This window comes from Clinocottus analis, unplaced genomic scaffold (genome assembly GCF_023055335.1).
Source record: "Clinocottus analis isolate CAN_PGR_092001 unplaced genomic scaffold, fCliAna1.0.p SCAF_12, whole genome shotgun sequence".
Classification (NCBI taxonomy): Eukaryota; Metazoa; Chordata; class Actinopteri; order Perciformes; family Cottidae; genus Clinocottus; species Clinocottus analis.
In genome coordinates this window covers 16,079,164-16,103,706 of record NW_027175843.1, presented here as the reverse complement: position 1 = coordinate 16,103,706, position 24,543 = coordinate 16,079,164, and the positions used below count along the sequence as shown (strand labels likewise).

Below are 24,543 nucleotides of genomic sequence, written 5' to 3'. Positions count from 1 at the left end.
ACTTGTGTTAGCAGTATCTACCATTGTGGTTGGTCGAGGTGGAGCTGATTTTAATTATTTAACATGCTATTGTGCCATTTTAGTATAATGACAGATATATTAATAATAATTACAATTTGTTAGCTTACATGATTTTCATGTATTAATCAGAATGTATTAATCAGTAAAAAAGGTACAATATTTCCCTTTGAATTCGAGTGGAGTAGAAGAATAGAGTTGAATTAAATCGAAATACAATAAATATTATTATAATTAGTAATATACCTCACATTTGTACTTAAGTACAGTACTTCAGGAAATACATTACATGTTCACCATGAGTGTCATGAGTTGAAGTGGTGCAATTTACCTTATTGGATTCAAAAATGTCTCGGCCCAAAATTGCAAACTAAGGGGGATGAAACATAATTTTTGAGAGATTTTAAGCAGTGATAGGAGATATGGAATCCATAAAAATTATGCATTTATCATGGTAATACCAGTTGATCAGTGTATGCTTCACGTAGTGGTAAAGCAGGTAAGTAACATTTAAAGGGTACACTAATGATGCATTGAAATAATATGCGCTTCATACATGCAAGACAAAAGCAACCGATTGGGGGCCAAATAAAACAGAGCTCTCAACTGTGTACATCAATCAATGTTTATTTCAGTTTGCTTTTGCATCAACATATTGTCAGTTCTTTTTTGTCAGGTAATTTCTATTACACTAGTATAATATCAATAAGAACAAAAAGTGGTAGAATCCATTTAAATAAGACAAACTTTGCTGCCATCATTGATAAAACCAGAGAAATGCCTTTTCAGGATACTACAGTGTGAAGAACTACAGAGTTCCAGTGATTTAGACGGAGCCAGAATACCAGATACAGTACCAGCAGTAACAGGTACAACATATACAGAGAAAATATCCCAAGAATGTCTTTATCTTTTGTACTTTTTTTTTGTTTTCTTTCACCTTTCTGCCAAGATTGAGCTGTACAGTTAATATAAAAACCAAAAACATACAAACCAAAAACATACTAACAAAACACCCTGTCAGTAGAAGTCAGATTTTTTTAAATTTTCTTTTGGTTTTGTTTTTTTTTAACGTGTTTTCTCTGCCATTGAAAGAACTGCACTGAACACAAATCTCATTGACGGTACAGAGATAGTAGAGACATTTTTTTTCTTCATTGTTTTTCTTTTTACATGTTTAAGACACCTCATTGAATCAAATCATGTGGAATACGGAAATCTGAGTGGCACTGCTTTTAGGATTTCAGGTGACTTGGGTTGGGCGAAAACAAATGGGTTTTGAAGGCCGAGCCTAAGGAAAACCTCGGCCGCCTGACAGGAAGCAGGCAGAAATGACTAGCGATGTAGATTATTATTTTTTAGGTTTTGAACATCGGTGTCTCTGTGCATATTTTATGTGGGAGTGATGTCGACGTGATCAAGGCGCAACGCTTTAATGCGTGTGTGCATAAAGGCCGGATGTGTCAGAAATGGATATCAATAATCCTGTTTGGTTTTTCAGATCGATTCAAAATACAGACAAATACACAAGTACGAAATATCCTCCTCCGTTAATGCTGTTTGCCTGTCATGTGGCTACCCATTGACATGTACAACACAATCACAATATGATACACAACCATGTATCATGAAACATTTGTTGTTTTTAAACATACAATAGCCTTCATCTGAGAGGCCATCACCATCAAATATAGGACTGCGACAAGAGGATATCATAGTCATCAAGAACAATATTGAACAAAAAAATAACATATTTGCCTTCAGTTGAAATTGTCGCAAATGTTTTACACATGTACATAGTTTCTTCTACTGACTCACATCTGAACATCACTGAAAAAAACACTGTCACTTCTCCTGAACCGTTTTTACTGATGACCGGCTCACAAGGGAGTAAGTAGCGATTAAGTGGTTGTGACTCCAACTCCTCTTCGTACTCCCGTCACAAAGACATTGACAATCATTAAAATCATTGTTTGTGATCATGAAAAGAGGACCGCTCAAGTTTAACCCTGAAAACGCGTAAACCACAACTTTTAAGAGACTGAGGTGGAGAGAAATGGAAGGGTGTCATTCATTTCTGATTGCTTTGGCAGAGAAAGAGTTGAGTTGCTTAAACACTTATGGCCCTCTTTGTCTCGCGCTCTCTTTTTCTCTCTCTGACACGCACGCACACACGCGCACACACACACACACGCACGCACGCACACTTTATGGCTCACTAAACTCATACATCTAACAAAGGCAGCTAATGACTGAAATGGTGAACCAGCAAAACCCTCCAAGTAAATAAATAAAAACAACCACCATATTTCTTTTTTTCTTTCAAAAAGAAATCAGACTTATTTGACTTTGATATGCTCTCTAGCCAACTCCAAGTACTGTGTCTCATCTGTTCTGATCAAACATATGAGGACGACCACATTAGCTCTTTGTTAGTTAGTTTACAGTGAATGGATTCACTTGTCTTGTTTTTTATGGCACGTGAATAGTATATAGGTTCATACTATAGCTATAAACACACTGTGTCCAGAATACGCTTTAAACTTTTCCAGCCTTCTCTGTTCTCTGTTTTCATACAACTGTAGTTGGGAAGTTAGATCATCACATAACACTTTTGTAAGCAGCAGCAGCAGCAGCAGCAGCCGGAAAGTGAAATTAGTGTGATTAGATTGTGCAGAGGTAAGTTTATATTCAACTGTCTTGTGTTTGCACTGTGCAGAGTAATTGGTAAGAACAGTGTCAGCATTATAACGTGTGTGAAGAGAAAGCTAACTATGTGCATCTATATTGTGGCATTTAATATTTGCTGTAACTCAAATGAACAAAAAGTAAAAATCCAAAGAAAAAAAAGGGAAAGGAATACTAGTTTTGGCTTAATAGCGATGCAGGTATACAGTTCCCTTTTTATATATATATATTTTTTTGTCAATATTTCAAAAAATATAACGTTTTTTTTTTTTATAGTTTCTGTTGTTGGCTTACGTCATTAAATAAAACTTTTTATTTGTGTATCTTCTCTTAGAGTAGCATGCTGCTTTTTAATATGGCAGTTGGATATTTTTAATAGTCATCCATTTTTGTTTCATGCATTTCTTGTTGGTTTCTTAACTTTTGAGTATCTACACAGTGAGGTCCAGAAAACCCAACCACACACTCTGCCCCTCCCCACGCCACACACACACGCACGCACACAAACAAACACACGCACGCAAGCACACACACACACGGACAGACTTGTTGGATATTTCTAGTTCCATCTTCCGTCCTTCAAATGCATTTGCCTTTCTCTTTCTGTCCTCATCCATACATGTTTGTCTACGAGGAGCTAACGCATCCCCTGCCTTCCACAACGTGACGGCACCGCAGCCTGTCCAGCAGCCGTAAAGACAAAGTCACTCTTGAGTCTCTCGTTTAATTGCTCTCATTTATGGAGTGAAGGTTCCTGTTCCGACAAAAAGCTCCCGGCAATCCAATGTCAGCCTCGGCCCTCTTTGCAATTAGAACTGGTACCACTTCTTGTCCTTGCACTTCAGCATCAGCTGTAAAAAGAAAAAAGTCACACTCAGTCCATTGTGAGGAATAACAAGTTGGCAGCGCTCCATTTACTTTGGATTAACACCATTTTATTTTTGTATTGAAGCTGTTATATGAAGCATTTTTAAACAAATGTATTTCAATGTAGCATTCTAAATAAATTATATCACTCATCGACAAGTCCCGCCCAAAACGCGGACCAGCCAATCGAAGTGTAGCATCAGCCAGCGACAACAGACGTTAGAAGCGGCTAACTACCAAGGGCAGGGCTTAGTGAAGGGTCATGTGGTGCAACCGTGAGGTAATCGTTTTCTGCTTCAGTTCATCGTAATGTGACTTTAATTAGATTCCACTTGCACAACAGCATTTGTAAAGAAATATACTTACAACACCTTTTATTAGTTGTCTATAACAAGTTCCATGAATTCTTAATAATCTTTGTTTTACCTCGTGAGCGTGTTTGGAGAAGGTTTCTGCACTGGTCATCATGAGTGCAGTTCGATCCTCCAGCTCCCCAAGCCTTTGGCCTCTCTCATCCAGAGCAATGCGGGCCCGTGCCAGGTCACCCACGACTCCGCTAGCTGCCACCTTCATGCCCTCCATCCCCGCCTGCCCAGGGATGTGCTGGGCTAGACTCCGAGAACCCTTCCCAGCTGCTGCCTCACCAACTGTCAACAACACCAGGTGAAAAGGAAAATGAAGGCGGGCATAGAAATGGAGCCAATTCTGGGCCACTATTCTGGCTATGATGAGCTTTTAGCTCCTTTGCTACTCAGTTCCATTGAGATATTGATTTATTTCTGTAATTACATGTGACATTTTCAGGTGGATTCCACCTCAGAATAAAACCGTTCATGCAGAGAAAAAAGAGAAAAAACGCACAGAGCTCCTCTCTGTCGAAGTTATGAGAATTTCCTCCAAAGAAGCCCTTTAGGAAGCCTCTGTTCTGGGCTTCCGGTGTTTCTATTGGTGTAAACAGCTCCCCCAGCATCTCCTGAAATGAATGAAAATAGAGAAAAACAATTAATACATTTTTAAAACAATTATTTCCAATTCTGAATCAGCACTGTATTGCTGATTGTTGTTGTCTACAGTCTTCTCTTTATCAACTTTGTGACAAATCTTCCTCCATGACCATAATCTGAGTAACTGCTGTTGCTGTACAGCAGGTGGCACTATGGCAGCACCACGTCACAAGTTCCACTGGCCGTTATCATCGGTGCATGTGCAGTGATGGCTCTGAAGAATAAACACAGCTATGAATATAAATAAGCCTAAGTCTGCGCGCACACACACACACACACACCTCGATCCACCCAATTGCGTTCAAACCACACATGACAGGTGTGCCATTTTATTTTAATGGCCTCTGTCAGCTCCGTGCTTCACAAAGGGTGGGAATAATGGCACCTGCTTATTAACTGCACCAATACTTCTTTGAACTCAGAGCCCAAGTTAAGCAAATTAGAATGGTCTTACAGTTAAGTGCACAGCATACATATACCTTTCATTAAAACAAAAAGCTAAATCCTGAGATGTTGCATGTCACAGAGAGAGGCAGCTGTATATAGATTGTAAATACAGAAGAGAAATAGATGGATACCTGCAGGTTGTCACACATCTCCTGACTGTATGTAATTCTCTGAATCTCAGTCGGGGAGCTGAGATATAGTGCCTGACCCCCGTTGGTGAAGCAAAAGGTTCTTGCAATCCGCATGTCTGTCAGAGGCAGGTAATTGACATCCATCAGCGGTCTTAGACTGGGCAAACTGTGGGAAGAGCACAGAACACCACAACACTTGTATCATAATAACTAGCAAAGTCAACCACACCACAATAAGATACCAGTAACATAGAATAAAGGTAACACCAAATAACATCAAACCAAGCAGAAAGAAGTTATTCCTGAACTGTAACCTCAATTATTATATGAGTAATTGTGTTGCCCTCATCTGAAAGACAGTTAACCAGCAGAAACAATACATCAAGATTGAGAATACAGTATATCCTGATTATTTCAGGTAAATTGGTAAGTTTCAGGTAAATATACAAGTACTTGAGATACCTGAGCGTCATAACGTGTCCGTTAGCACAGAAGCAGGCCAGGCACACGCTGTTGCTCACAGATACCACGTCGGCTTGCAGGACAAAGGATGACTCGGTGATGTTGTGGACAAAGAGGCAAGACTGTGAGGGCATCAATAATACTTTGGCCTGTTTCTCGGAGCACACCACAGCCAGATGTCCCTCTCCGCAGTTGTCTTGGGAGGATGATGCTGAAAAGTGGACCAGTTTACGTTTCCGCACTCGGTCAGGGTCCTCGGAGGCGTTGGGGTCCCGCCAGACCTCGTGGGGGCTCTGAATGAGCGCTCCCAAACAGTCCAAGAAGCTGAAGTGCAACACTGAGCCCTTCAGCATCAGGACCGTGCCTGGGAGTGTTCGGATAGAATCAACAGAGGAAAGAGTGAAGGCATGAGGTCTAAAACGAACGACAATTTTCAATACTATATCACATCACCATGTTCCAAGAATATCCTAAAAAGGTGGTCAAATACAACATTTATTGCATGAAAATCAATCCACAGGAGCACTATAAAAACACTCACAGAGAATTCAACAATACCTGCCTTACTCTTTATAACTTTCTCCTTGAAAATGACATTGTGAGTTTCCAGTAATAAGCTTAGTCTTAAGAGGACAAGTAGCACTTCAAAGGAACTGGATTCATGGGTATACAAATGTTTTATCTGCGAGTAAGAGACCTTGTCCTCAGACATTAAGGTTTCTGGACATGTTTGAAAGGCTCAGTTGCGTTTAGTATGATATTGAGTACAAACGCAGAGAGGCAGCAAAATCTATCCTTGTCCTTGACTACAGAAGGAAATAAAAACAAAATAATGCATTACAAATGCCCATCAGAGTACTCCATGACAACAAATGTCCCTTTATTTCCTATCACAGTTATATACCTTACTCCAGATGCAGCTGTTTTCAGCTGGAAAAGCTCAGATACAATCATTGCACAATCCCTTTCAGCACAGAACGGCAGACAGACACAGTTCGCAATAGCTGGTGAACACAGTGGAGCATTAAGCAGCTGAAGATCTAGCTACTTTGAGAACTACATTGGAAAAATAAGATGAATTAGGACTGAATATTGTCTTGCCTGTATTTGTTGGGTAGTCAGAAACAAATTAATAACTGTTTGCGAACAGGCCATATTAACTTCAGAAGGTGATATTATGTTAATATTGCGTGGAAATAAACGCACGCTAAGGTCAACATCACATTGATCTGGTCCTCAGAGAAAACTTCTTAGCTTTTTGTCTTTGGTTCAACCGCAAATTTAGCCAAAAGTGGATTTAAATATGAGTTGAACAAATGCAATCTGGACATGCAATCTTGCAATCAATGCAATCTTTTGTGCTGAATCATTTTTTAGTTGGGCAAAAAGTTTAGAAACTATCTTCATTATTATCCAAATCCCGCTGTGCTCCACTGTGCGAGATTCATGACAAATGGTGAAACAAGATTTAACTGTTTTCATCAGGCACAGTCAAACATTGAAAATCCACATTGTCTGTCTGTCATGTGGAGCACAAAACCTATCATCACAGCTTCAAACCCACACAGGCAAGAAGTTAAATTTCAAGGAAAAAAGATAGCCTCTGAATTGAAAAAACAATTCTATTGAATATATTCATGGCTTCATTGTAGTGCTGAGTGAATAGCTTCAATTAACAATATATATTGTGCGGTGTCCCTTTTCATCTTTTGATTCATTACGTCTTTGTCTGAATTTTGCTACTCACAAGACTGAAAGTAGTTTAAAGTTCTTTACTTGCTTAATTAATGGGATTTTAGGGTGTATCATAAGTATTGCTCAGATGTGGGAACTTTGCAAACTAATTAACAAGCCAAAGGTTTGGTTAGATTATTGAAAAAAAATTTAATTGGTTGTAGAGTAAAAAACACAGAGGAAATGTTGGTAATAATCCCTGTTTGAAAACATTGTGCACACATCTGTGGTTCAGGTGAAACCCTGTCTCACTGGAACTCACCGCTGGGGCCAATTGTCACAGTTTCCTCCATCCTCTCCTCGTGGTCAGTGGGAATGGACATTGGAATGAGAAGGACCACGCCTAAGCTGGTGCCCACCCATAGACACGGGGTGGGCAGGGCGTCACCCTTGCGCCCGTAGGACTCTCCAAACTGCAGTGTGGTGATCGCCTCTTTGGTGTCCCGGTCGATGCTGGAAACACTGGAACTGCGTGAGCGGCTGAAGGAGTTTTCACGGCTCTCTGTAGCGGAAGCCGGCAAACACAGAAACACAGCACAGGTGGACACGATGCAAGAGGGGCAGGGGGGAGAGAGACATCAAGTGATGACAAGAGAGAGGGAGTGAGAGGGATAAACAGGAAATAGAAAGAAGAGTGGCAGGAGTTGTGGAAGGGAACAGCAACGTGGTGGGAAAAGAAGAAAGAATGGTGGTATGACAGGACACGCCGTTAAAAAAGAAAAAAACATAGTCAGGAGAAGGAGAGTGATAAGGAGAACGGGAGACAAATATTCTAAAGGTCACGTGTGTTTCTTCGCAGATTATATTTTAAGTAAAACACTGGAACAAGGTAAAAGATGTGAGAAGCAAAGTGATACATTCATTATAAAGAGACAACATGACAAACACGTCTTTTTAAACCAACCCTACTCACACACGTGCACACACACACACACACACACACACACACACACACACACACACACACACACACACACGTGCACACACACTTCTCATTGAAAATGTACAGATGTTTCGGTACTGAGGAGATTCTATTCAGCGGCCTGGTAACACACTCAAATACACGATACAAGTTTTTTCAAAACCCACACGCATATATACAGGCAGATAGATACACACACATTTACAGACAGACACACACTAGAATGCAAACACAAAAATTCCTTTAACTCTGTCAGAGTGCTACCCATTTGTGTCCTCCATCATAAAAGTATTTCTGTATTGCTGCATTTCTTTCTGAATTATTTAGAGCCAGGCAATGTGCAGTACTGCATGCCCGGCCTAATGTTACAGAGTGCCGACTTTATGTAACAACAACTACAGATGGGTGCAAAGCCCGGCGTACACATCAGGCTAAAATAAAAAAAAAATTGACAGATGTTCAATGTGTGCAATTTCGGGGCATTACGAGAACCACCATCCGTACAGGTTTAAATGGTCATCCACTATTTATGGGCAGGGGGTAAACAGTGTAACTCTGCAAAACATATGCTATGCACTGCGTTATTGATGTCATCACCATGAGCAAGCACTTCTCGGCACGTTTTAGACGAAACAGGCCCACAGGGCGGACTGACAGACTGACTAGACGGACGTGTAATAATCAGCAGGACAGCAGTTGATGTTTTTTTTGGCCAAAGGCCCCTTACCTCTGTCACTCCAGCAGAAGGGGGCGGTGGTGTGGTGCTCGTCGTGGGAGTACATAGTGACTCCGTGAAACTGCTGAAGCATTGCCCTCCTGGATGCATAACCTACTTGTGCCCCACGACATGAACCCCATATAACAAACCACACCCCGCCGTGTCCCAAAGAAACGGACACACGCGCACACACACACACACACACACACACACACACACACACACACACCCACACACACAATAACAGCCGCCCAGCCAAAGACCACACAAGACGGACAGATGAACAGCAGTACCGGAGGATGAAAGAAAGAAAAAGAGAGTAAGATCCAACTGAGTGTGGAGCGATTGCTTCAAATATATACAGAGACAAAGGAAGAGAGGGCTCCTGAAAAAGAGGCCACTTGTTTATGTTTCTGGTGGCCACACTATCTCTACTCACGCATCCATCTTCTCTTTAAAACCCCTTTTTCTGCACCATCTGCTCAACTAAACACCGTTGGCAAGAGTGTTGTGAAACCTATACAAGCATCCCTACGCAGTGATCCGGCGTGGTCAGTGACGAGCTGCTGTGCAGCTCTGTTGCACAAGGACCGAATTCCTATACGGCTTTCTTTGATACTGCTGTAATAAAAAAAAACGTTTGGAGTGGATCCCAGTTTACAAACTGGTAACAAAAACTGGTGTGAGGAGTCAAATATAGAACCAATTCAACACAAAGCGGAAACAAAAACTCCCGCACAAAAGCTACTATCAGAATAGAAATTCTGGTTGATGTCGTTTTTGTCTCGTTTACAACAGTATCGGAGCAGTATCAATACAGTTAGGTATTTTTAGTAAAGACATTCTGGTATCGTGACAACACTGCTGTACGGTGCCGCTGGCAGCCACGGTGGCAAAATAGCCTTTTGCTGTGTGAATCTGGGTAGCAGCGGCTCGGTTTTGCCGCGTGTCGCCGGGGTGTGTTTTACGCTGTGTGACAGAGCCTGTGGGGTGCTGGCTAATGAAAGTCAGGCACAGTGGTGCTCTGACAGGACACAGGGACCCCTGGGGGCCCTGACAGGGAACTAGAGGCGGTGTCAAGGAGGTGATAAGGGAAGCCAGACAATCTAAAGCGGTGAGACAGACAAAGTGCTAGACCTATACAGTGGTACATACACATACACCCACACAGTGTAGAGACAAGGACAGACACAAAATTCAATCTACCACCATTGACAAAGTGTTTTGCCGAGCTGTGCTTTAATGCCAATGAACATGTATAAAGATGATGTTCTGCATCAGATACATTTGCCAGGATTTACTTGTGAGCTTAATTGGGAATTAATAAATCTTTGACCTTAAAATGTTATATTTTAACAATTAAGATTAGTTAATTATTGCAGCGATCCAGGGACATCTTGCATTACACAGCTATGAAATAACACGTCCACTGCTTTAACGCTTGTTTGTTTTTTTATCATCTCTGTGGTGAAACATTGAAGGAGGTGTATGTGGGTGTGGAGCTTTTTCAGCATCTGGCCAGGTAGTCACTGAGACTGAGTCACGTTAGCTCTGTGCGAAGGTACAGTAAAATATCGCTGTTGCTTGATGATATTATGTGATTCTGCAACATGTGAGTTATACTTAATCTCAGCGTTACAGCGTGAGGAAACAACAACTCCTCTCGCTATGCTGACAAACAGACAAACGCATCTATTTTCCAATTCTTAAACATCCACTGCCAGTTGTATAACCACGGCAAAGCTTACAGTCTTATACAATTGCGTCTTCAATATTTAATAGGTGTGCTGCCGAACCAAGATGGGAGGCATGGAAATGTTGACTGTACATCGAGTCTGACTACCCATGCCATTTCCCTCGCCTAGCATGCAGGCCTCATTAACATTGGCCTCATCTCTTGCACTGCTCGCTGACCTTTAATTACTACAGTGAACCTGCTGGCTTTTCACTGTGGTAACCCAGTGCAACGGATAAACAACAGTGCCGAGGGTAGGCAGCAGATAGAGAAGAGGCAACGGTCTGCTGAGAAAAGCGACTGTTAACGCACAAAATAAATGCACGTTAAAGTCGCTGCAGACCAGGGATGTTCTCAGTTTTCTCTTTTTTTTCTTCTCACATGCATACATCTTATAGCATCTGATTTATGGTTTAAAAAAAAAAAAAACTACACTACAGCCGACCTTCTGAAGGGATGGATTCAATGGATCCCACTAGAGAAAGAGGCGATGCAACACAAACACATTCCACTTAAGAAAACTTCTAAAAATCTGTAGAGGGTTTTAATGAAAACAAAACAGAATAAAATATCTACCGTATCAGAATGCACTGCTATAGTTTCAACAAATATTTCTACAGTCCCACAGTCCCATGAATAGATTTGTTCCAATGCTGATACCAGTATCAGAACTGGCTTCGATACCGCCTAACATGCTGGTATTGGCGAGGACGCTTTATGCATCGTTGATGTGACGTCATTTACACTACACAGGAAACCCAACAAGTGTCACTACCTACCCGATCCGTACATCCTGCTCAATCCAAGGGCATGATATCTTCAATATTGTTTTAAATAAAGCCCTGCGAGTTGCACCTGGCAGTTTCCAAATTCATTGTGTTTTCAGATCATTGAAAATCATCCAGTGACATACAAATCAGTGATTAAACAGATTAATCAAAACTGATCAAAAAATATGTGAACAGCTAAAGTTGTCTTTGGACCAAAGGAGGATTTTAAAGGGTAAAAGTAAAATTCATCGGCTCACTGCATTGAATGCATTCGTTCTTTACACTACCCGAGAGTGCCTGTCGAACACACTGTTCTTCTGTACAGAAATGCACTTGTCGCAAAAGACAAGGGACCCAGTTGTCATGTCATGTCAAGTTTTGGACACTGATGATAGTTGTCAATTTGATTTAAGCCAGAGACACAGCAATACACAAGCATTGTCGACCGCTGGAGCACACAAAGGCAAGGTGGTTATGCCTCTGACAGACGAGTGTATTAAGCTTATTTAGTGTCAGGCAAGAGCCGTGGGGCTCACTCTCTCCCACAGAGTTTTTGAAAAAATAAAACTCTAGGTTGTCATGACCTGGTGTATCTAAGTAGCATGGCCATACTAATGCAGCCAAAACACATACTACTAATTTGTCATTCATGTTGAGAGATTACAATGACATGCTAACACAACCTATGATTAGCACACTGCCACTCAAACAGCAAGTACGTTTGATGGCCTGTAACAGGTACATCCATTTCTGTCTACCTGTGTGAGAGATTATCTCTTTTGGTTACCTTAAATATCAAACTGCTACCTCGCTAAGTCCTAATTCAAAGTTTCATGTTCAATCACAGTCAGTTTCATGAGGATGTTTTCAGAGGTATATCTACTGAAAAAGAGTGACCATCGTCTGCATTGATGACGCAGCTGTAGCCCCGGTAGTGTCTTTAATAAAACATTCAGCTTATGCTAATGAGTAACGGCTTCCCTCTCAGCTCAGGTCACTGTTGCATAATGAGGTCGATGAAGATGGTAGTGTGAATCTAATTGCAGAATTGCAGAATTGGTGTTAAAGGGTCAACTGTGAAAGCAGCACTGCACCGATCCTGTTTATTATTTGGAATAAATACTTTGCATCAGCACGTTTGTTAAACCCCTTTAAAGTCGGCACAACAATAACATTTGGGTGTTGACCCAAAATATATATATTTAAACACAAATGTAAGGGAAGATTCTCTTATTTGCAACCCTTGCGTGTTACTTTTTGTCTGATGTGTGTGCAGGGTGTTGTTAGTAACTGTGACATTTTGGGAACTGTCAGTATTGACTTCCCAGCAGTGAGATGAGCCTGGCGTGACCTGACCTGACTTTCTGTTCGTCTGACAGAGCCCCAGCTAAAAGTAAATACAATGACCTACACAGCCAGAGCTTTCTAAACGTGTTCTCTCCTCAGAGACTCAAGTTTATAATGTGAATGACGCCTCAGCACTATATAAAGGCAATGCAGTGCAGCGGGTGCACCAGGTGTATAAGCAGCGTGATGTTGTGGATTGCAGTGTGTCTTTGACTGACGTACATTTTATCACATGCTATTTTCTGTATGACAATCTGCAGCTTTATGGTGGCAAAGTACATTTTCACTATCCGTACTTTAAATTAGAGCACCGCAGTGCTTAACAGCTTCTCTGCCTCCAGGGCCAATCATCATGTCTGTCACTTCGTTATGGATTATCCATTCCCTAAACCTGCAGTCTCTTTGGGCAGTCTTATTTCCGCTACCCTCAGAAAATCACCCAGCAATGTGAATCCTTGTTAAGACCTGAAGTTCAGCTCACATAAAAAACAGCAAGTAATATTTGTCTGAGAATTTTTCCACCGAAAGTTTGGAAGAGAGAGAAATAAAATGTCCAACTTGTCATGAGTCCTTTTAAGATGAAAGCGTGGTATCATCTTTGTCCGAGGATGTCAACGAATGCCCTGCATTGATGCATTGATGTTGGTTTTATGGTCATGACCGGATAAGATTTCATGTTGTGTAATTAAATGCTGATGTACAATCCTGACAGAGAACATTTGTATGTGTCAGTTTCGAGGTCAATATCTCAAAATGACGTTGGTGGGGAGCGTCATTTTAGGTCCCCAATTGACATATGCTTCTTTGTTTTTACTTTGGCTGCCACTTGTTGTGCAAGGGCAGACTGGCAGAATATACCCAACAACAAGCCTACAAAATGATCCATGTTTTCTTTAAGATAGTAATAAAATCTTCAAGGATGGGCCAATACATAACATTTTGAAAATGAGGAAGATATTGTATCAAGGATTTCAGAGTGTGTTTGGCTAAATTAAAGTTAACAGCTGATACTATAGACATACAGTAGCTATAAAAACACTGAAACACCTGTTGGGTAGAGACAGACACATATTTACACACCCACAAAAGCACACTTTCCCTAAACAAAGGCATATGTACACACACACACACACACACACACACACACACACACACACACACACACACACACACACACACACACACACAGCCAGCTGGGTCAATAATTTTTAGATGGTACAGATCAATCGGAGTGTGAATGAACTGAGTTCAAATAAAAGAAAATAAATGTCAGATTTGTCATTATGCCATCAAAATGCCAGAGTGCAGCTCATGCCTGAGCGGTTGTCTTGTACAATTTCATCACCTCTTTCATCTGTGTGTATACTGAATTCGGCAATTATAGTAAAACAACAACAACAAACAGAAAAGTGGATGTTTTGGTAATACCCATTTGAAGAATAAACTCACTAACAAACACAACATCTATATAAAGACATGCTTCCCTCGGCTCAAAGTTTGTGGATCATGAGAAAGGGGTGTGGCCACACTAAATAAAAAACTAATAAATTAATGAAAATATCCAGAATCGATTCATTGTAAACACATCAGTGCTGCTTTTAAAGTTAAAAAGAATGAGAAGAAAAAAGAAAAAACACTGAAGAAGTATAAAATGAATTTGGTTGAAACATCACATTGCACCAACCTTCAGGCCTCAGACACGGTCGACACAAGCAACAATGTTAAGGGACACAATGCAATTATTGTTTGCATTCAAGAGAAGCAGAACCTGTAGTCCAAATGTTGTAAGGTGATGCTAATGCAAGATGCAGAGTTCAATGTTTAAAGTAAAATAAATGCAAACACGCACATACGGCAGTAATAGGCATCGTGTTCGTCTGGTAAGTAGTTGTCAGCACCTGCTGGCTGATCCTCTATCACTTCATGTGCAATCGTAGCTTCAAAAAATGAAGTTCATGTACGGCCAATTTGGAAAGAAATCAACGCTATCGTCATTCACTAACACCTCGCACGCCCGTAGCCTGTCAAGCCTTCTGTTCTTGCATGGCATAGATGCAGCTAGCTGGCGTATCTGCAAACCGTTCACTGTCAGTATGTTGTGTTTATGCTGCTATCTTACATTAGCATACGCTTGTCTTGTGTTTACTATGCATCAGGACTTAATCCACTTACCCAAGGGTGGGAGGATGGCATGCACTTGTTGGGAATGTTATAGAGGCTTAGGGATGGAAGTTATGGGAAGACAAGCACACACCTTCAGTGTGGGACACAGGCAAAGAGATCTCCATGCAAGCAGCGGACTGGGCCTTGCGGAAGGGCGGTCGCCCAGGGCCTCTGCGGGTAAGCCGTGGCCCCTCGGGACCCATCGGGACGCGAGGCTTGGGCTGGGAGGTGGGGCTAGTGCAATGTCCATTAACATGATCTGTAACAACGGCAAAGCATTAGCAAACAACACAAGGAGGGAAACAAAACTTTCATATTCTAATCCACGACTGCAATATCCATCTTCATGTCATTTAGAAATCTTCAAATAAAGTGAGATCATTTTACTTATTCACAATGCAGTTGTCGAGGATATAGTTTAAGCTTTCTCACCCGATATGGATATTTTATTATATGTTTAAAAAAAAAGAAGAAAAAAAAGTATTACTTTAACTCAGTATTATCCGACATGACCTATGAAGATGGCTATTTTTGCAGTGTAAGAGGAGCAAGCCAATGTTGAAAATCAGATTGTCAAGGAGAATTAGTGGTGGTTAAGGAGAAAGGGAAAGCAAGAGTGAGTGACAAAAGGCTGGAGAGTGGATTAAGTAAGTATGAGAAGGTAGGCGAAAGAGAGGCTGGGGCAACAGAAAGGAGAGCAGAATGCAGAGGCAAAATGTGAGTGCCGTTTCATCTGTGCCAAGAAAGAGATATGAAAGTCAAAAGAAAAACCAGCTAATTTGATCTCCACTTTGTTTCTTTTTCAATCTGGATTTCTTTCCAGCAGACATTTCTTTTTAAGACCGGTAGCTTTGTAACATTACGGACTATTGAAAAAAGCTACAAGGTGAAGATCAAAGGAACAGTAAAAGATCAAGAAAAAAAAAAACATCTGGTACAACTGGTTTTGAAATTCTAACGCAAATTTGTTTTGGCCACACAATTGGCTACAGATGGTGGCGACAGGAAACACTTGTTTCATTCTGTAATTCTTGCCTTACATGGCCTCCCCTCAGGGACCAAGTCTGTTGGAAACTTCATAGTTACTCAATGTACCATGCTTGTGTGTGAGTGTGCAAAATAATTTGTTTAGAGCCAAAACATATTAATGAGACAAAGAAAAACAAAATTGTGTGGATTGGGTGCACTTCTTTGTTGCCCAAAGTTTAGTCGGCAAGACAAAAATGCTGCCAAGAAAGCCTTAATTAACAGCTTGATGATACCTTCGCCTGTGTGCTCTCCTACTCATTCGTCTTGAGAGAGGAGTAATAAAACATTACCGTTCGCTTTAATGACATTCCTGTAGCAGTAAAACCAAAGTTAAAACGAAGAGGGTGTGATCAAACCTTTCCGCTCTGGTTTTCTCTTCGAGACTCATGAAGCATGAGGATAATTAGTATTGTGCTAATTAGTAAACACGCGAGACAGCGTTCTCTAGTCACTGTCCGCTCAGTATTTTTGCACTGATCATATGTCTGCCATATAAAATCCACGTATCCTGTTCAGCCAGTGGATGCAGAAATGATTCAATTTCAAAGTGAAGATGAAAAACTCCGGGGGTCCACGTGCAACACTCATCTAGTTTCACTGCAGGACGGACCAAGGCAATGTAGGGATTGAAAACTGCAAGTTACATTGCACCAACCAATGTCAAAGCAATATGACGACACCACCGTGTATCTGTCTCCATGTTTTGTAACCGTAAATAAGAAAGAAAAGCGAAGCAGCAAATCATTTACTTGCCCCTAGATGTTCTGCAGGAAATAAGTACGTAACAGAAATAAATGGCACAGTACACTCACGCATACGCGCTAACACGTGCGTGCGTGTGCGCACACACACACGCACATGCACGCACACGCACACACACATTCACACAGGCCCAGAGCATGGATGACTTCACTTGTCCAGTCAACCACACACACATTTGTACAGATATCTCCCCCAAACACACAGAAAGAGGAACAGACTTTTTTGACGAAATATATTGCCGTAACCACATCATTTCATTTTGTAGCTTTTGAAAAGCTAAAAGATGAATTATTCATTCACTCACGTTTATGACAACATGCGTCCTATTGACACTTCAGGGGCATCTTTGAACCTCCTCGGGATTTTAATAAGCTTAAAGCGCTCTCTTTTTAATCAGACTAAATGTGTGATGAGGCAACCACACTTTTTTTTCAAAGTTGGATTTACATTTTTTTGTTAATGTTCTCACTGTCACTAAATCTAATACAAGGTTGACAAAATAACACCTTTTTAAAAAAAAAAAAAAAAAAAACAACCTGTCAATTAAAAAAAGGTCATTAAATGAGGCAAGTCACAGGAATATAGGCAGTGGCACATTTGTGTTAAAGAAGCAGCAGTTTTTAAGCATGTGTCAAGCAGGAGTCTGCAGAAGCAGAGAAGGGGAAACCTGAGATTGTGATGTGTATGTACAGTAGGAGAGATGTAGGGGAGGGGTTGGGACGACGCTCAGTATCTATAATGCAGATGATCCAGTTAAAATGAAGAAAAGACTGTTGAAGAGAGAAATGATCCAGTTACAATGAGAGAGGTAGTAGCGAGTGACCCAATCACTGTAGAGCAAGGCCGTCAATGGAGGGAAGGTTGTGTAAAATCAGAAGATGGTCCAATCATGATAAAGCGATAGAAAACCTCAAATTTAAAGAAGGGCATGAGTTACAAATCACCTTTAAAAACACTTGCAAAATGTAGAGGGAACATATACAGAAGAGTTCAATCAAATAAAAATACACTTAGGGGGAAAATGGACAAACACTTAAGTCCGACAGCCTCATGGGCTGGTTGAACAGGAGGAGAGAGTGACAAGGAAACTGAAAGAAGAAGGTTTGATTGAGAATAAAAACTACTTAAGCAACATAAAAGCCTAGAAAACATGATGAAAGCAAAAACTAAATGGCTTAAAGGAAATCAAGTGAAAACTGCTGGCTTTCGCCTACCGTACCAAGATCAGTCTTAAGATCTGTTGGCAGACTTAACTTTCTGCCGGGTCCCTTTACTGAAACAAAAGAATAGGAAACAAAGCACCAGTTAATCCCTTCAAATGAAAATATATAAAAATAAATAATAAAAATATATGGAAGGAGTAATCTAAGTAAAACAATGACAAACAAAAGTGCAAAATAAATTTAAAAAAATACTCAAACTAAACATAATGGAAATCACTCAAAAGGGAACCAAAGAACCAGAACATGCAAATTGGTGCAGTTGCACACGGCAGGCATATTTCAAAATGCATGCTCCCAGGCCAGTGTTCCCAGCTATCTCTACAAGACCAATATACCTATATTTGGCCAATTTAACAATCCAAGTTATTCACATTCTGAGCATTTTTTTAATTTTTTTTTTACACCTCATGGCTGTAAACAGTACAATTATAATTACTGTTGGGTTGTAAAAAGGTAAAATAACATATTTAATTTAGTCTGAATGTCAAATGTGAGTCCTGTTCTCTGCACATATCTCAAATCTGACTAACCCTGACAAAGTTCTTAAATTAAATATTTCACTTTTGCCCAAAATATTTGTTCAGATTGAATGACGCTGTGAAATTGTTTTTCTAAGGCCTGGGATGTCTGACATGGAAGCACAAATAAACAGGGTGACACCACAGGGTGTCAATACAAAAATCACAGTCAGACACTGAGGGCAATAAAATAACTTCTTTAAAACAACATTTTGCAAGCATTTTGCAGAGAACTGCAAAGGTCAAACTTGAGATGGTATGAGTCAGTTTTCCAATCAAAAAGAAGGCAATAATTAATTGTTTCTTTGTGTACAGTGTGGAGGAGACAGGATGGTGATTACGTGGAGATTTATACATTCATGACCACGAGGAAAACGGCATGTTCATGAATTTACAATATTTAAAGTTCTGACCACTGACTTTAGAATTGGAAAATCAAAGAATATTGACTCAAGATTTCAATCTTTCTGCCAAAGAAGGAAATAAGTACAGCAAAGGACATGGAGCCTCCGGGAGGAAACGGTAGACTTTTTCTTTTGAATCTACTGTAATGTTATGTGATTATGTAGGCTGCTCAATATCAAAGGTCATTGCGAGGAAGAACACATTTTCTTCATGGCAGGGGAAATTGGGGGGTTATGGTGCGCTAATTGAATTTTTCAATCAATATACGTTTCTGTTTCCATTTTTCCTGGAACAAATAGAGCCTTTCTGATTAGTGTGGCAAATGAGATAATATATGAGCTCTGCGTGTGTGTGTGTGTGTGTGTGTGTTTGTGTGTGTGTTTGTGCTTTCACAATAGAATACAATGACCAGATGCTGCTGCAACTATATAAAATGTGCAGTGTTGGAGATACAATGACAGAGAAAATGATCTCATAATAAACCTGCTACACACAGATGCTCCTCTGTTTAATAGCCCAATGGCTTCATTTACGCTTCATGAAATGTAATTTAATCAAAATTAATGTGTGGGATTTATCTGAGGAGCCGAGGGGTTGTTTATTGTGAATATGAACAATAACCAACCAAACATTAATTACCGTTGGTTTTCGCAGCTTTTTGCCACATGCTTCCTGAACTTAACTTTATTAAATATATGCTGATTAGTACTATTATTTTCTATCATTCATGTGCTTTCTTTTCATAGCCGAAGAACATTTTACTCCAAGCTGGTTTCTTGTTGTTGTTATCTTTATGCGACAACATGAGACACCTGTATGACATCACTTTATGTCCGACTTGCCCCATTTGTGACCTCAGCAGTTTGTGTGTTACTCTGTGATCTGGTTACATAGAATTGTTTATGCAAACCTTGGGACTTTCTATTTTTAGTCATGTATTCAGCAGTGTGTTGCACCTTGAAAATGTGTGTTTGTGATCCCACAGAATCCTACAATGAATCAGAAATGATACATTCTTTGCCCGAGGTAAAAACGTTTAAATCCAATATTTCCACAGTCTGTGCAACTTTGCTCTGCTTTTCCTCTCCACTACACAAGCCTGAGATGTATTGGATTTAAATGTTAAATTTCTCCACAGGCAACAATTGTACTATTCTTGGAAGACAGCAGATGCCAGTGAGATCACTGCCTTTGAACAGGAAACCACGGTTAGAATAAGAGGAAAAGAACGCTAAGAATTTACATGCAAGCAGCTCTGTGAGACGATGCTCTGAGCTAAATGTCAACTTTAGCGTACCAAGTACTCATCACAGTGCCAATACTGACAAGCAGCTGATGAACAGCTATATCGTCTGACTCACCGGGTGTAGACTGTAACTATGTCAGCCATTGGCCGTGTATCACGTGGCATTCTTTTCCCCTTCAGCTATCTGTGCTATTTTTTTGCAAGGCACTGTCACTGCATCCTGTGCTTAGCGCCACCCAATATATTACAGAATGGCAACGTGTGAAGCCAGACCTATCTTTTGTTCTGACACAGCACTGCAGAGATAGGTCTGGCCGTGCAGGACTAGCAGGTATAATGTTTCATGAACTAAGTTGTTAGCGTGCTAAAATTTTCCATCGACGAGCTGTCAAGATATATAACAAAATATTAAAAAAAAGAATGAAAACCTCATGGTGGCGCTAGATTAAAAGTCAGGGCATCAACCAAAGTCAGTAACCAAATCCGACAGGAAACATTAATGTCTGCACTATACATCCGATAATTACTTAAATATTTATGTCTGGACCAAAGTGGTTAACCCGCCGGGCCCGCAGACAGACACGCAGCCAACATGGCTAAATCTAATGTTTAGATTTTTCCCTTGAGGTGTGGAGGGAACTTCACGTGATCGAATAATAGTAATGTACAGAATGCTGAGGTCACAAATGGGGCTAATTTTGGACTTCATCAGGCCACACCACTAATAAATGTACAAAGCAAGCTGAGGTCATATTTATTAGCACAGCAGCTGGCCACACAATGGGCACCATGCAGTTAGTTAGAGAGGAGACAGTGAATGTTAGATGAGATGACATATTGAGGAAGTCAGGAAGACACGATGAGAGAGATTCAGAGCGCTGCAGTAGTGGTAGTAGTAGCGCGTAGCCTTTTAGTAACAAAGATGTGCGATTCCAGTGAAGGGGGCACAATGATTTGACGTCACAGAGAATGAAACACTAGAGGCAATGACGAGTGAGGAGAAGCACCCGGCTGGGAAGGAACCCCTTCTTCTTCTTCCCAGGCCCACCTGCCTCGCAGTGTTGCCCAATGACGATCCAAGTTCAAAGACCAGATTCGGCACATAAAACAAACACCACGATGTCTACCCCCCAGCAGCTGGAGCAGAGAGCTAATGCAACACCAGCAGTCACACAAAGGCATGGAACACATTGACAGCGACAGACAGTCTAGTCCTAGAAACACAGGCCCTGTTAGCTTGTTTACACTGCAAGCAACTTGGTTGATGGGTCACTCTGCTGTGACCTATCATTGCGCAAGATGGTTTGAATGCATTTGTGTTGTGAACTGCAATTACAACATTTTGATCATGAACAATTAGATGTGTTGAAATATTCATAGTTATTTGGTGAGACATAGATTCCTTGCTCCCCCCCCCTCCCTAATTTGGATTGCCCAAGCCCATTTTCACTACAGCGCTTGACACTGCTAACCTTTAACCAACTAGTATGAGTCGCCACCCTTTTACCTGCCGCGCACCCTACTGTATTTTTTCTTTCTTGTTTTATAATTTCACATGACAGATGTATCCTAAACCTTTCAAAGTCAAGTTGTGTTAAAACAGTGTAGCTTTGAATGTAATGTTACACCTGCTATCGAGATCATTTCTTGATGACACACGCAGAAACAGTAACGCTAAAAAAGAATCTGCTTTACTCTTGACATTCACTGACTATCATACTTTATTGTAGTTCTGTGTGGTTTTAATGTGCCTCTAATTGTGTTGCTCACAGTGTGGAAGCAGAGTTAGCATGCAAGGTGCAACATCAAACGACCCACCTGTCCAAAAATAACCCAATAACCGCCCCGCCCCACTGTTGCAGTACTACCATACAATAAAAACACAAGCAGATGTCCATGAAGAGGCTGAGATCTATGAGACATCCCTCCTCTTACCATTGTCCAGCAAGTAAAAGACTGGACTGCAGTGGCTGGCTCTCAGACTGGCCACAGGCTCTGGCAGGATGCGTGGGTCATTGTGAAGGGAGGTTGGGTAATGAACTGGAATAGGAGATCCAACAGAGCAGACATAGACTTTTCAGGGCAACAGGCGAGAGACAAACACAATGGGCCAACTGGCGAAAAGAGAGACTTGCAGGTAACAGGAAGGAAAACAGTTGAGAGGTTATGAAAACAAAAGGGTTAGTAAGGTTAAGGACCACACTATTCTTCCAGCAAAAGTTTAAATATCAACAGCTATGATAATCACAAACAACCACAGCACTACTACTACTACTACTACTACTACTACTGCTACTACTACTACTACTACTACTACTACTACTACTACTACAACAAATACTATGAATACTAAAACACCACAATTGCTAGTCAAGTATTTCAGTGAGTTTAACACCAGCAACAGGCAGTCAGTCCTCCAGCTTTATACACCTGCCTCAAAGCATTTCTTTTTACCTTCAAACATCCACAACCTCTTCTTCAACGGTCCATCAAGGCTTTTAAACAATTTCAATGCACATATTTCAAACAGACAACTAATCAATAAAACCCATCATTAAACATGTTACTGTCAAATACCTGTGACTTGACAAAGACAATTGTTGGATGCCGGGTCATCAGCCATGATCAAAACAGAAACTCAAATAAGAGCGCTAACTTTGTTAAACCGAACAGCACTGTGTTGATTGTCTTTCTTTTTCTTGTACCTGTACATGCAGCCAAGGGCTCAAACTGGAACCTCGGCTGCTACAGAAAGGATAGAGCGTTTACTCTACCTAGTGAGCCACTTGGCGCTCCTTTTTCCATACTTAGTTTTGTGCAAAACAAACTGGTTCGTTGTGACTGTGTTCTTCGCGTCTTAAGTTTACACAATAATAATCATCAAGCGTGCTGATGGTAGTGACATCCTCAAAGTGATGTAGTTTCTCTGGAACAACCACCCTGTTCCTTTCCAAACCTCTCTTGCCAGTCTTGTTAAAAAAAAAAAACACAGTAAATGTGTGTCATTAAGTATAGAAGCCCATGAATTGGGCGGTGCCTCTACAAATGTAGTGATTCATTTCAAAAATATAGCATGGCTGGACATAAGCTGTAATGTAGACAATAGATTGTAATTATCTTACTGGGTGATTATTTCAAAATTTGCAACCAGAAAAAGCTTCAATTAGATGTTACGTTATTCCTAGTTTTGGCAATAGTCTAAACATTGTTGCACCTTAAAATGACTTGCATTATAAAGCTTGTGTAACTTTATTACATTTGAACACATTTAGGCTTGTCATGAACAATATTGTACCCCTTCAATTTCCATCATACCTATTTTGTTTATGTATAACAACAAAGCATATATTTTAGTTTGTTTGATTAAAAAGTAGTTGAGTTGAAAAAAATGTTGGTCGACTTATTTCAAAGTTTTCTCAAGCCTTCTTGAGTTGCATGGAGCTGAGCAGGTGCTACCAGTTTGACACACTGTAAAGTTTCACCTCCTCCTTTTCTCCCCCGACATGCTCACTGCTAAAAATACCCCGCCGGGTCAGTCACCGATCACTGGCGTCACGGCCTCTCAGCTTGTTAGTCCATCTTACAACTGAGCCTGGTCAAGTCAACTTTGCTACAGCCACACATGCCATAACATTCCCAAAGGAAATGTAACGCATAACCCAAAACCAAAACAACAGACCTCAGGACATAAAAAAAGAGAGAAGACAATGGTAAGGATGTGGAGGGAGACAGCCTTCAGGCAGGAGAGGGCCAATTACTGTGCCTAATGACAAAAGGAAGACAGGAAAAGGGTCAGGTAAAAGAGAGATGGAACGATGTGTGAAGGCGAGGAGAGATAGACGCCTGCAGTTATTGACACACGAGGTGAATTAGGACGATGGCTGGCTTCCTTAATAAGCTGTCCACAGTCTGCATATGGCCTTGAGAAGACACGGCATACAAGATGTGCCAGAAACAGCAAGGCAGCCTCTAATGGCCTGAGAGAAAGGTGGAAGTTGATATTCAGAAGGAGGAAACAAACCGGGAGTTCTTTGCCTATCAAGCAGAGCGCAAGTGTTCTTCCTCATCTGTCTCCAGTCATAACGAGTTTAAATGTAGTCTATATCACTATTGCATTAATATTGAAGATCTTTTTTTTTTACGTTCATTCGCACTGCTATTAACCATTGTTAACATTTCCTCCTTGATTGCAGATTATTCAGAAACTGTACGCAGCCAAACAGAACAGCTCATCTGCCTTTTTCCCCTTCCTCTGGGTAAGTGCATCAGACAGTTGATCACACGGTGTCATGCTGTGTCTGTCCCCATCCTTTCATCCAGCTCTCCATAATTCTTTCTTTCTTCTATCTCTCTA

The 24,543-nt window shown here is 40.8% G+C and overlaps 1 protein-coding gene across 11 annotated transcripts in view; it reads right to left on the bottom strand.

The window, feature by feature from the left end:
* Positions 1–639: 639 nt before the first annotated feature.
* The window catches only part of stxbp5l (syntaxin binding protein 5L), a 114,706-nt gene continuing 90,802 nt past the window's right edge, over positions 640–24,543 (bottom strand). For 2 of the 11 annotated variants that reach the window (XM_068572076.1, XM_068572079.1), the window contains 10 exons: positions 22,125–22,229; positions 18,017–18,070; positions 15,098–15,265; positions 9,001–9,105; positions 7,614–7,853; positions 5,618–5,981; positions 5,156–5,321; positions 4,435–4,546; positions 4,000–4,220; positions 640–3,557 (listed from right to left, as the gene is read on the bottom strand). In XM_068572076.1, the coding sequence (XP_068428177.1) occupies positions 3,516–3,557; positions 4,000–4,220; positions 4,435–4,546; positions 5,156–5,321; positions 5,618–5,981; positions 7,614–7,853; positions 9,001–9,105; positions 15,098–15,265; positions 18,017–18,070; positions 22,125–22,229 (1,577 nt within the window). In that variant the 3' untranslated portion in view covers positions 640–3,515. The remainder of the gene's footprint in view (positions 3,558–3,999; positions 4,221–4,434; positions 4,547–5,155; positions 5,322–5,617; positions 5,982–7,613; positions 7,854–9,000; positions 9,106–15,097; positions 15,266–18,016; positions 18,071–22,124; positions 22,230–24,543) is intronic. The other 9 variants (XM_068572081.1, XM_068572082.1, XM_068572083.1 and 6 more) reach the window with 6 other exon arrangements.